The 13,727-nt window shown below is 41.3% G+C and overlaps 1 protein-coding gene across 1 annotated transcript in view; it reads left to right on the plus strand.

Annotated features, from left to right (window-relative positions):
* The first annotated feature begins 6,403 nt into the window (after nucleotides 1-6,403).
* The window catches only part of FBN2 (fibrillin 2), a 147,609-nt gene continuing 140,285 nt past the window's right edge, over nucleotides 6,404-13,727 (plus strand). The window contains exons 1-3 of the mRNA XM_063295264.1: nucleotides 6,404-6,627; nucleotides 9,093-9,175; nucleotides 13,120-13,218. Of these exons, the coding sequence (XP_063151334.1) occupies nucleotides 6,404-6,627; nucleotides 9,093-9,175; nucleotides 13,120-13,218 (406 nt within the window). The remainder of the gene's footprint in view (nucleotides 6,628-9,092; nucleotides 9,176-13,119; nucleotides 13,219-13,727) is intronic.

Here is a 13,727-nt window from a genome sequence, read left to right on the forward strand (position 1 = left end):
AATTCAGGGCAAGCCATCTAACATCACAGTGATCCAAATATACGCCCCAACCACAAATGCTGAAGAAGCTGAAGTAGAGCAGTTCTATGAGGATCTGCAGCACCTACTGGACAACACACCTAAAAGAGATGTTATTTTCATCACAGGAGACTGGAATGCTAAGGTGGGCAGTCAAATGACACCTGGAATTACAGGTAAGTATGGCCTGGGAGAACAAAACGAAGCAGGACATAGGCTGATAGAATTTTGCCAAGACAACTCACTCTGCATAACAAACACTCTCTTCCAACAACCTAAGAGATGGCTTTATACATGGACTTCACCAGATGGACAACACCGAAATCAGATTGACTACATCCTTTGCAGCCAAAGGTGGCGGACATCTGTACAGTCGGTAAAAACAAGACCTGGAGCTGACTGTAGTTCAGATCACGAACTTCTTCTTGCACAATTTAGGATCAGACTAAAGAGATTAGGGAAGACCCACAGATCAGCTAGATATGAGCTCACTAATATTCCTAAGGATATGCAGTGGAGGTGAAGAATAGATTTAAGGGACTGGACTTAGTAGATAGGGTCCCGGAAGAACTCTGGACAGAAGTTTGCAGCATTGTTCAGGAGGTGGCAACAAAATACATCCCAAAGAGGAAACCAAGAAGGCAAAATGGCTGTCTGCTGAGACACTAGAAGTAGCCCAAAAAAGAAGGAAAGCAAAAAGCAACAGTGATAGGGGGAGATACGCCGAATTAACTGCAAAATTCCAGAGGTTAGCCAGAAGAGATAAGGAATTATTTTTAAACAAGCAATGCGCGGAAGTGGAAGAAGACAATAGAATAGGAAGGACAAGAGACCTCTTCCAGAAAATTAGAAACATTGGAGGTAAATTCCAGGCAAAAATGGGTATGATCAAAAACAAAGATGGCAAGGACCTAACAGAAGAAGAAGAGATCAAGAAAAGGTGGCAAGAATATACAGAAGACCTGTATAGGAAGGATAACAATATTGGGGATAGCTTTGATGGTGTGGTCAGTGAGCTAGAGCCAGACATCCTGAAGAGTGAGGTTGAGTGGGCCTTAAGAAGCATTGCTAATAACAAGGCAGCAGGAGACGACAGCATCCCAGCTGAACTGTTCAAAATCTTGCAAGATGATACTGTCAAGGTAATGAATGCTATATGCCAGCAAATTTGGAAAACACAAGAATGGCCATCAGATTGGAAAAAAAAAATCAACTTATATCCCCATACCAAAAAGGGGGAACACTAAAGAATGTTCAAACTATCGAACAGTGGCACTCATCTCACGTGCCAGTAAGGTATTGCTCAAGATCCTGCAAGGTAGACTTCAGCAGTTCATGGAGCGAGAATTGCCAGATGTACAAGCTGGGTTTAGAAAAGGCAGAGGAACTAGGGACCAAATTGCCAATATCCGCTGGATAATGGAAAAAGCCAGGGAGTTTCAGAAAAACATCTATTTCTGTTTTATTGACTATTCTAAAGCCTTTGACTGTGTGGACCATAACAAATTGTGGCAAGTTCTTAGTCATCTTGTATGCCTCCTGAAGAATCTGTATAACCACCAAGTAGCAACAGTAAGAACAGACCACGGAACAACCGACTTGGTTAAGATTGGGAAAGGAGTACGGCAGGGCTGTATACTCTCACCCTACCTATTCAACTTGTATGCAGAACACATCATGAGACAAGCTGGGCTTGAGGAATCCAAGGCTGGAAGAAACATTAACAATCTGAGATATGTAGATGATACCACTTTGATGGCTGAAAGTGAAGAGGAACTGAGGAGCCTTATGATGAAGGTGAAAGAAGAAAGTGCAAAAGCTGGCTTGCAGCTAAACCTCAAAAAACCAAGATTATGGCAACCAGCTTGATTGATAACTGGCAAATAGAGGGAGAAAATGTAGAAGCAGTGAAAGACTTTGTATTCCTAGGTGTGAAGATTACTGCAGATGCTGACTGCAGTCAGGAAATCAGAAGACGCTTAATCCTTGGGAGAAGAGCAATGACAAATCTCGATAAAATAGTTAAGAGCAGAGACATCACACTGACAACAAAGGCCCGCATAGTTAAAGCAATGGTGTTCCCCGTAGTAACATATGGCTGCGAGAGCTGGACCATAAGGAAGGCTGAGAGAAGGAAGATCGATGCTTTTGAACTGTGGTGTTGGAGGAAAATGCTGAGAGTGCCTTGGACTGCAAGAAGATCAAACCAGTCCATCCTCCAGGAAATTAAGCCAGACTGCTCACTTGAGGGAATGATATTAAAGGCAAAACTGAAATACTTTGGCCACATAATGAGAAGACAGGACAGCCTGGAGAAGATGTTGATGCTAGGGAGAGTGGAAGGCAAAAGGAAGAGGGGCTGACCAAGGGCCAGGTGGATGGATGATATTCTAGAGGTGACGGACTCGTCCCTGGGGGAGCTGGGGGTGTTGTCGACCGACAGGAAGCTCTGGCATGGGCTGGTCCATGAAGTCACGAAGAGTCAGAAGCGACTGAACGAATAAACAACAAGTGGTACTACAGCTTCAGGGAACTCTGGAAGCTGATTATCTGGACATCTTCAAGTTGGGTTTCAGACCTATGTATGGGACTGAAATGGCATTGATTGCACTTGAAGATCCTGGCAGGAGGACAATAAGGATGGTTAATCTCTTAACAGCTTTTGATCATGACATCCTTCTGGACCTGTCATGAGTAAGGATGGCGAGCAGGGGGCTCCCATGCAGGCTGTAAAGCCCATGCATAGCACTGAGGAATTAGGTAGCCATTCCAAGAGACACAGATCGGGCCTGCCTTAACCTTTATATGTCTGGGTTTTTCCCACGCTTCTTCAGTTTGTTAGGATTTTCCTGTTATGTAGCAGCAATAAAACACTAGAGACCTGTTCCTTGTCTCAGCGTGGTCCCTGGCTGTTAGGACAGGACCAGCTCATCGGGTTGTGGGAGGGAGAGTTCTCCTCCTTCCTCTGGGGCCAGTTTCAGTGTTGATGGGCAAAGACACCTAGCTCCTCACTTTACCTCAGGGCACAACACTCTCCCTAGTTCTGTTTAACATCTACATGAAGCCATTGGGTGAGGTCATCCAATGGTATAAGATGAGGTATCATGAGTATGACAATGATATCAGCTTTAAATCTCCACCCCTGGCCAATCTAGTGATACTGTGGAAGTTCTTTTTGGCATAAGGAGGCTGTGGCGGTCGGGATGGAGAAGAGGCTTCAGTTCAACCCTATCTAAACTGAGAGATTTTGGGTTTTAGGGCCCTCCTAGATCCAAGGATTTTCCACCGCTTGTTCTGGATGGGGTTACACTACCCCAAGCTGAACCACTGTTCAATTTGGGGGTCATCCTGGAATCGCAGCTTCTGTTCAAGGAGCAGTGGCAGCCATGGCCAGTTTTTGCACAACTTTGTTATGTGCACCTTTTCTAGGACTGGGAGGCTCTGCTCATGGTCCCTCATGCTTTGGTCAACTCCTGAGTGGATTACTGCAATGAATTCCACATGGGACTGCCCCTGAAAAGCATCTGGAAGCTGATCTGAAAGCCAGCTGCAGGAGTCCTGTTCAGATGCAACTTGGCTCAGTTATGGGTGTTTATGTTCCTTTGCTTCTTGAGCAGCCAAGAAAAGAGCTTCTGTTTGGTTTTCTGAAACTCCCAATGCATCCTAGGAAAGGATAATCTGCTGGAATTGGATTCCTCATCACCTGACTCCTCCCATGCCCGCACCTGCTGATTGCTTCCTGAGTTAATCTCAGATGGTTGATTGCTGAGGCTGGCCACCTGCTGCATCAAGTCCCAGTCTCTAACTCTGCAAGTCAGAGATCATAATATATGAGGCCAGTCCCAGCCTTTATTTATTCATTTGGAGAAGAAGGGTTGAGCAAGCAGATGTTGCTCCTCTCCACATAACTTGTCTACCTTCTCAAGAAAACAAGATGAAAATAACCTATATTTATTTCTCCTGAAGGCTTGACTTTTCCAGAAGGCCTCTGGGGACTGTAGAGCTACAAGAATCTATGAGTGTGCTTGTGTATTTGTATTGTGGTTTGTTGCACAGTCAGCCAGATGTTTAGGCTGGATTTGGCATTTTTATCCACCAAGGACCTGGGATCAGCAGATGTTGCTGTTTGGTTGTGTTAAAGGTATTGTCGCAGGACAAAAGCTGCCTTTTGTAACTGACTGATGATTTTGTCAATGCCGATGGTGTTCAAGGGTTGTTGTCGTACTTTTGTTATTTCTTATGTCCGTATTACTGGAGTTTTAAAATATTCTATTTATTGTTATTGCTGTTTTAACATCTCTAAACTGTCTAGAATTCAAGAGGATGGAAGCACTAGATAAATTGTATGAACTGCATAAGAAATAAATTCGATTCAGAATGGAAAAATGTTGCTGGCCTGTTTTCAGTGGAGAGAGAAGTCATTCCTCTTCATTGCATCCATTGCCATGGGACTTCAGAGAAGTCTTTAAAAGGACCTCACTCTGATTGGACCCATCCACAGAGTTCCTCATTTTTGTTCAGCCCTTTATTTTCCCCTTCATAGCTCTCTGCTTCCTGATAAACTAAGATGACAATTTTGCTCTGCTAAAGAGAAGGGGGTGCTTAGGAGTAATAGCATAAACTGCCCCAGACATCTCATATTCCAGAGATTGGCCAGGGCTTGAGCAGGACTGCTGAGAAAGGATTCCCCAAAAGCATTAAGGAAACCATCTCTGGTGGAAGAGTAAAACATCCATTGTTTTGCAGTAACACCTCCTGCCCCCTATTGCGTTCCTGAACTTTAAGTTGGGCGAAAGGGAGTGGCCAGATATTTTCATGCCCTTCTTTTTCAAGGGCTTACTGTTCCATTTCCAAGATCATTTTGCCAGCAATGGAGTTCTGGACATGGATATTTCTGAAGCACTGCAAAAGGGTGGGTGGGTGGGTGGGGGGGGAAGGAACCCTCCCTTGTTTCTCTGTCTGCAGCTGCCAGCTGCACTGATCAAAGCTGACTGAACTGAGTGCTCTCATTGAGATCAGTGGCTATGGATTGGATTCAAGCTCCCTATGGTTCCTTATACAAGGGATGGTGTCTTGTGCCTGTCAGGTTACTGAAGAAATGCTAGGAAATCCCCTTGTGAATGTCAGGGAGACACACAGACCCTGACAAACTATCACAAGCTACTTGTGTAGCCTAAATATATTTCTTTCAAACTTCACCTAGTGAAAGACAGCACAGATTTTTACCGGCAATTAACCCAATCCAGAGGATAACCCGACTTTTTGTTTTTATGGCAGTTGCTATCCGAGGGTCTACAAGAATTGAGGTGGGAAGGGGTAGCAGCGGGTGAAAGCCTCCTTTTAACTCCTTCTCCCTCCTTTCTTGGGTGGAAAGGAGATGCCAACAGCCATCGGAGAACGACACGGCGCTCCCGGAACGGGCCGACGGACGGGCTGACTGGCGGCCACCTTCCCCTCTTCGTCAGTCTTTTCCAGCAGCGCCCCCTTCCAAATTCCCGGCCTCAGCTCCTTCTCGCTCTCACCCCGGTTTCCAAAACTTTCCCCCTCCCTCAGCCTTTTACTAGCGCCGCGCGGGCTTTCCTTTTCCATCCTCCTCCCCCACCCGACTCTCGGCGCCCCTTTGGCGCAGCCTCTCTCCCGCCTCCAGTGGGCTCCTTTCCCACGTGTTTGGCGCGCCGCTGCTGCGCCCCACTGACAGGCAGGCAATCGCCTCCCCCTTGCCCTTTCCTTCCTCCCTCTCCGATCCGCGCTTTCCTCCTCCCCTCATTCTTCTTTCCGTGCCCCGGATCGCCACCTTTCCTTGCTACTCGAACGGCAGCGGCGTAGTGGGAGTTCTTGCATTTTTCTGTCCCTGGGTTCGGGGCGGAGAGCTCCCGCCCGGTTGAAGTTGGCTTGAGTCCGCTCTCCTTAGTTGTTATTAATAACTTAATGTTTTATTTTTGAGGCAGAGAATCCTCTTTTTCTTTTTTCTTTGCGAAGAGTGATTTTGGTTCACTGAGGATTCTTTTCAATCAGTGTAAAAAGACTGGTTCAGGAAACGCTTCCCGCCCTCCTCCCTTTTCCTTTTTTCCCCGGTCCCCCGAAAGAACGGGAAGCCTCACTTGTTGCTCTGACCAATTTTTTGGGTGAAATTTGCGCGCCTTCCAGTTGCTCAGGAGGAAAGAGGGGGAAGGGAGGAGGATGCTCCGTGGAAGGCGAGCGGCAGTCCCCTCGACCGCCACGACCCGCGAGTCGTCTCGCTGAGGGGCCCGGCAGCAAGAGTGACCCTTTCCTCGCCGAGGAGGGCGGCGGGCAAGCAGCAGCAGCAGCAGCAGCGGGCGCTCCCCTAGGAGCAAGTCGGACTCTGTGGCTCGTGGTGACACCTCAGGATTTCCTGCCGTCCGCGATGGGGAGACGGCGGGCGCTTTGCCTGCAGCCTTATTTCCTTTGGCTGGGCTGTGTGGCGCTCTGGGCGCACGGATCCTCTGGGCAGCAGCGGCAGGGTCGTCCGGCGGAGGGTGCAGATAGCAGCCGCTATACTGTCTTGGGGAGCCTGGAAGGAGGCACGGCGCCCGCCGCCGCCGCCACCAACCGCGTCCGCAGGAGAGGCCAGCAGGACGCGCTCAGGGGGTAGGAAAGCAACCTTTGCTCGCACCCACGTCCACCACAGGTAGGCCTGTTTGCTGCAGACAGCAGTGGAGATAGTATAAACCTGCGCCTGGATGGGACCACTACAGACAGCAGGTAGGGGGTGGCATGCTGAAATGTGCCTTCATAGGGATTAAATCGACTAATCCCCGACCAAAAACAAGGAGGGACCAGGACTGTAGCCATCCTGCCCTTCTTGACCTGCTGCTATGTGCAGGAATTTCTTGGCTTTGCTCTCCCCCTTCCACTTATGTGACCCTCCATCTCTGAAAGGGTTGTCTGAAGGAGTACAATTCAGCCACAGGTTTTCTTCCTCAGCTGCTGTTTGGGAGAAACAGGCCACATATATTTAATTACATGCTCAGAGTACATGTAAACCGCTCAGAGTCCCTCTTTGGGGGGAGATGGGCAGTAGTATAAATTTGAGAAATAATAACAACAGCAACAACAACAACACAACAGCAATGATGTAGTTGACCAACTTTTTTCAGGCTCATATATGAACCATAGAGGGCTTTCTAAAATCTCCAGATGACTCACAGATGAAATGATGCTCTAATTTTTCTGTTTCCATGACACTTATAGCTAGCCTTACCATTCTTCTACCTTTAAGCATTGTTCCACCATACAAATGCCTTTAGTACAGCCACTGCTATTATTCCTCCTTAAACACCTTGTGACATAAGTTCTTGCACTTTATAGACACTTCGTTCTTACTCTATTATGCCCCACAAACATTGCTTCCTCTAAATATTACTGAATTCCAGTTTATTCAGTCTCATTCTGTTCATCTATTTCCACCTTTCCCAAACTTTTTGTTGACTTTCCATCTCTTTGGGAAGGTAAATTCTCCTGATCCAAACCCAATAACCATCTTCATTCTTTAGCCATGTTAGCCTGTTGGCCATTGACCAAATCTCAGGGTTTCAGGTATATTCGCATTGGCTAAAATGCCATTTAAAGACTGTAGTCTTTAAAGACACAGGATACTATTTTATTCTGTGTCCTTAAAGATTAAAGCAGTCCTGCAGTCTAATTAACAGACTTACAGTCCATAAGCCCCTTTTGACATCAAGTTTCTTCCAAATTATTTTTTACTTCCAACTCCATTATCCTTCTTTTATTTGATTATTAACCTTCTCAAGACCATGGCTAGGCCTACACGTTGCAAGAATTTCCATGCATCTACCACAGCATCCTATATGTAAGCAATTCACATTTGCCCACAGGTGGCATCAATTCTAGGAAAAAATCACATTGTTTAAAACATGCTTTCACCTTGCAGCAACAAATCTGTGTGCCTAAAACTGGATTCCACTAGTTTTAAATAGTTAATTGCTTGAAGTATTGCCATAAAGTTGGCAACACTTCACACAGTATTTGTGTGATTTCATGAAAGGATCCTAAAGCATTGAAAATAATGATTTTCTCTTTCTTATTTTACTACATACAATAGAACTACATACAATAAGCAGAATTCCTTATTTTAAAAGTACCTAAGTAGAAATCTTGCCCACAAGTTTAAGTCTAGTTGGAAGTTCCATATATATTTTCCTTCACCTTATTCCTATTTGCTTGTTGTGTTCATTTGTAATTGCATTATAACAGCCACCTCTTTATTCAACTTGTTTTCCCAGTTAGTCAGGTAGAATACTTCATACCATAGTATATTTCCTTTGAAACTTTTAGTCTAAGTACTTGGCAGTATTCTTTTTGAATACTGCTGTATGTCCTTTCCCACTTCTATAATGGTTGTTTCTCTTTAATTTTAACCTTGGTCCTTGCTGGAAAGTTTTCATATGTGTCTTGAGAGGCTGGTGTAAAAATAAAACAAAAAAATCTGGCTTTTAGAAAAGTAAACATATATAAATATGATACTAATAACAGTACCAAATGTAGCAGACATCAAGTTTTAAAGGGCTTTGGTAAAGCACAGCTGAAGGATCATTTCAATTAAAACCTGATGAAGATACATACTTTTTCAAATTGAAGAGGAAAAACTTAAAAATGCCAGTTTATAAAATATGTGACAAATTCTTTCCACTTTTAAGTCTTTGTAATATTCTACTTGCATACCAGCTTGTGATATACACTGCAATTCTTTCCCTTAAGATGGAAATGTTGTCAGATGTCTTTGATGTTTCACTCTTAATAAAAGTAAAGTGTGCATGAATTTGATCCATTGTTCCTTCCTCTGCTTTCAGAATGGTTTAAAAATGGAAACCTTATTGCTCATTCTACCCCCCCCCCCCTTTTTGTGCTAAGAGGCAGGTTATTAATTTTTAGGACAGATTTGTAGGAATCTGTTTTTTTAGAAATACAAAACCTTTATGAATTTGTCTGTTATTTCTGTAGCCAATAACTTTTTTTATTCTGCAGAGCAAAAATTTGAATGGCTGTTCCAAATAACCTGTAATTTTGTGTATACACTTGTTTGCATGCAACAGGCCAAATGTGTGTGGCTCCAGGTTCCACTCCTACTGTTGCCCTGGATGGAAAACACTCCCTGGGGGAAATCAGTGTATTGTTCGTAAGTGTTCTGGTTTCAGATTTTGCAATCTTTGAGTTTTAATAGCTATTCCATTTAAACAAAAGTATGAATTTACTCTAGCTGAATTGCTCATTTTAGGCTTCAACTTTGTATTTAAGAAATAGCAATTGCTTGATGGTTCTTAAAACAGAAGCATTGGCAATATAGTAATAAAAATAAAAAATCATTTGATCAAAAATGCCATTTTTGAAATTCACAAATAATATGATATGCAAATAATATGAATTATTATTTAGGATATTTATTATTTTTGTTGTAGTAAGTTTATAATAGATTTAGATTAGATTTGCTAAGTGTATTTTAATAGCTTGATGATAGCTTGTTTGGCCAAGCTTGCTATTGTGCTGAGAAATTTGACTACTGATTTGTCTTGGCAAAACATGGAACTTAGTTGGACTGTGCCTGGGATTCACCAAGACCAACCTCTACAATCTGTGGTTGAGATCAGCGTTCAGCTCTAGAACATTTGAAAAATGATAAGGGTCTTTTGGGCATAAACAGGATAGAATATTTTTTCTCTCTCTCTTCTAATTTTTACGTTTATTATCTCCAGATGATATATAAATTGTATCTATTTTGGGGGGGATTTTATATATTAGCAGTGAAATCCTATATATGTTTATGTTTACAAGTAACTCTTGTTAAATACAATAGGGCTTATGCCTGAGGGGAAACAATAGAGTACTTTACATTATGTATATGTGGTTGCTCTCCTTTTTTTTTTTTAACTGTAGAGTAAACACAATGGATTGACCCAGAGCAAGGCTACTGCATGGGTGGGGGACATTTTTCCCACAGCCTTTGCCTTGGAAAATTTACTCTTCTCATGTACATGGAGATTAAAATCAAAGACTCCCTTGGTACCAATGTGCATAGACAAAGGTGATTTTTCAGAAATGTAGAGTCTGAGAGATAGGATCAGTCCTCTATACATGGGTGCCTGTTTCTGAATGAGAAATAAGAACCCCAAAGGCACCTGTATGCTATCCAATTAATGCATCATGTAATTAGTCTGCTTCTGGTTGTTGTGGTTATCATAGAGGCCTATCAGTTATTTCACCAGTTCATGAAGCAAATACTACCACAGTCCTAATATTGTTCTTAAACCAAATAGGTAACAATCAAACATGTACACACATGTACACTCATGCATAAATCTCAAAGAATCTTACCATATCAACAAATAAAAGAGATCCATCACCAGGAAAGACAAACATACAGCCCAGTGCAATGCCACATACAGCCTTCAGTCTATTAAAGGTGCTCTCCATCTTAAGTTCTGTCATCAGCTTGCATCCTACCATCCCAGTTTAACTTCCTCTTTACCTCCAGGCATCTGGGTGTGCTTCAAAAGAAAGTGTTGAACACCAGTTACCCAGAATTTCTCTTTTCTAAGAATACCCCTGGATCCCACCCAGAGTTGAAATAAAGGATGCACTGCAGCCTCCCAGTTAAAAAAATCAAAATAGAAAAAGAAGGACATGGAAGCTGATGGCTGCCAAGAAAACTATCTATAAGCATACTTATGGCTGTTCAGATTCAATTTATTCACTCATTCTTTATGGGTACAGCCCACCTTTCTTCCAGAAGCATATAGCATTTTATCCTCTAATTTTATCTTTGAAACAACAACCCTGTGGGATTATTTGTACAGAGGAAAAAGGCATGGCCCCAAATAAATCAATGAGGGTAGACTTTAACTTTGATCTTCACCATGACAGCATAATGATTCGCAGTGTAAAGATTCCAAACAACTGTTGAGAAACCCTAGGATTATACCTTTTGTAGGCATAATCCTGCTAATTTATTACATGCCACATTCTGATGTTCCATGCAATTAGGCAACTGCATTGGAAATGAAATTGTATTCTCAGTTATAAGGGAATCTACAGATACGATTCTGGCCTATCTCATATATTTCACTTTTTTTTTTGGTTTACCATAATGTTCTTCTGATCTTAATATTAAATATTAATTGGGGATATTTAATATTAATAATATTAAATAATATCCCAAATATAAGAGATGATAAGTTGACATATATGTCAAGATTTCACAGTGACAATGTAACTGCATGTATCAAAACACTGAAAAGTAATACAACTTGCCAACAACAGTGAAGCACAGCATATTTTGTAATCCACAGTGAACCATTCATCTGTAGAATGTGCTTGGAATATAGAGTAAATCAGTTTTAATGAAGACCATCAGTTATTTATATACACATTAGATATATTTAGATAATACATTTATATTCATGAGGATTTCCTTTTCTCTTTTCCTTATTTTTTTCCTTGATTTTATATTACAATTTGTCAGTTGAAGCTATTGTGTTTTACTCCCAAGATTGCAATATGCACCTAACAAATTCCTTTTTTTTTTTGCAGACTCTGCCTCATCAGAAATTGGCTTCTAAAACATAGAGGCAGTTTAGGTCTATGTTTTTTAGCATAGGACCACAGCAACAACAAAAAAAAGTGGAATTTGTAGGATAGGGGTTTTTTGTGTATGCATGTGCATTCAAGTCAGTGTTGACTCCTGGTGACTACCTGGACTAATACTGACAAGATTTTGAAAGTGGTTTGCCACTGGCTTCTTCCTAGGGTTGAGAGAGAGTGATTGGCCCAAGATCACCCAGCTGGCTTTGTCTCTAAGGAGGGACTAGAACTCATAGTCTTCTGTTTCTAGCCTTAACTACTACATCAAACTGGCTCTCAGGATAAATTTGAAGCCCAACCTCTCAAACTCCACAAATGTCCATAACTTACTTCCACCAAAATACCAGCCGTGCCAACTTGTTTCATATCATTACTCTGCTTAATGTGGCCATAGCTGTCTAAAATATTTAATTAAAATATTCCTATCATAGGGGTATCTTGAAATAAACCCCTTTGAACTAATAAACCTCTTTTGAAGAAGTAAAGAAAGAAATCAGCTGTGAAAGAAAGGATGCATCTGGGGTATGTATTCATTTATATAGCACCTTAGCTAGAATAGTTTATAGTTTAAGTGGCAGCTAAAGCACAATAAAATCTCATTATGCTTTCTTTGTAAGTGTAGCCTGTTAACCAAGAAAAAAGATGATATTGTTCCTAAAATGAAGCCAGAAATGTATGTGCAGTTAGTACTTCTAAACAATGCTTGAATCTAGCATATCTCAAAAATAAGCTATTAACATGCATTGGTTAGGAAAATATCATCACTGAAGTTTTTTTTTTAAGATAACATTATCAGCTGGAAAGCAATAGATTAGTCCTGCAGAGCTAAAACAGATGTGATGCTAAATACATGAATGCATTTAATAAGTCTGCTTTTTATTATCAAAATAACAGTCATGAGTTTGGGTGGAGAAATAGAACTGGAATTCAGGTAAAAGGGGACAGGTTTAACTTGACTTCCCCTTTCATATCACACTTCTGATAGACATCTTTTCCTTATCAACTTCTTCAATGGGAATCTTTCATTGGCTATCATTGATCGTATAGCAGTTTAGGGATAGGCTTATTCATAGAGATCCCTGTCCTACTTACATCCATATCTCCCACTCAGATATTATTTTGACAGTAAAAACTTGATACCCTGTTTTTTCCATGTAAATGATATGGATGATTCTGATTTCTGTATTGACTTTGTGTTACCTACATATAATTTGCATATCTCTCATTTGCTGGAATAGAATTTTGTGTTTTGTTCCACAGTGAAAATTATAAACTTATTAGAATGAAAGCTGTCATTGCCGTTCTGATTGTAGGAGCATTGTAGGAAATATAAATGAAGGCAAAATAATAAAAATTCATAATAGAGTTTCAAAATATAGGAAAATGCCTACATCCTATATTTTTGAAACATTTAAACAAATATTTTTATTGCTTATTTAACAATGTAATATTGCAAATTGTCTAATATATTATTTTCTTCCACAGCAATTTGTAGAAATAGTTGTGGTGATGGATTTTGTTCTCGTCCTAACATGTGCACTTGCTCCAGTGGACAAATATTGCCAAGCTGTGGACCAAAATCTAGTAAGGCCTAAATAGTATCTTTTTCATTTTATCATATTTTAATAAAGGTATTTGGTGTTTAGGGTTGGAGGGATTGCGTTTATTCTAGGATCCTGTTTAAAAATAGATAAATGGTAAAGCCAGATACCCTTTCTTGATTGTTCTGATTTGTGTCCAGAGTTTCCTTGCTGTTCAATTGTGTTTCTTCTGTTGGCAGTCCTACTGGAAGCAAGGGCTAAATTTGCACATTGGTTGCCCATGCCTAAAAGCACAAAAAGCTAAACACATTATCTGGGTTCACAGATCATGCTAAGTCAGGATATAACTTTAGTTTGTTGAAATTTTTAAATAGCTATGTTTGTACAACACGGTAAACACTAAACCATGACTGACAAACAACTAGGGATTCACTAAATCAAAACCAAACAAACTACATTATAGTATGGGAACATGGATGAACATGGTCTGATTCTATTCCAATTTCACTGATTATCTAGTTGCTTCCCAAATCTGTATGCTTGATTGCAAAG

Source organism: Candoia aspera, chromosome 2 (assembly GCF_035149785.1).
Source record: "Candoia aspera isolate rCanAsp1 chromosome 2, rCanAsp1.hap2, whole genome shotgun sequence".
Taxonomy (NCBI): domain Eukaryota; kingdom Metazoa; phylum Chordata; class Lepidosauria; order Squamata; family Boidae; genus Candoia; species Candoia aspera.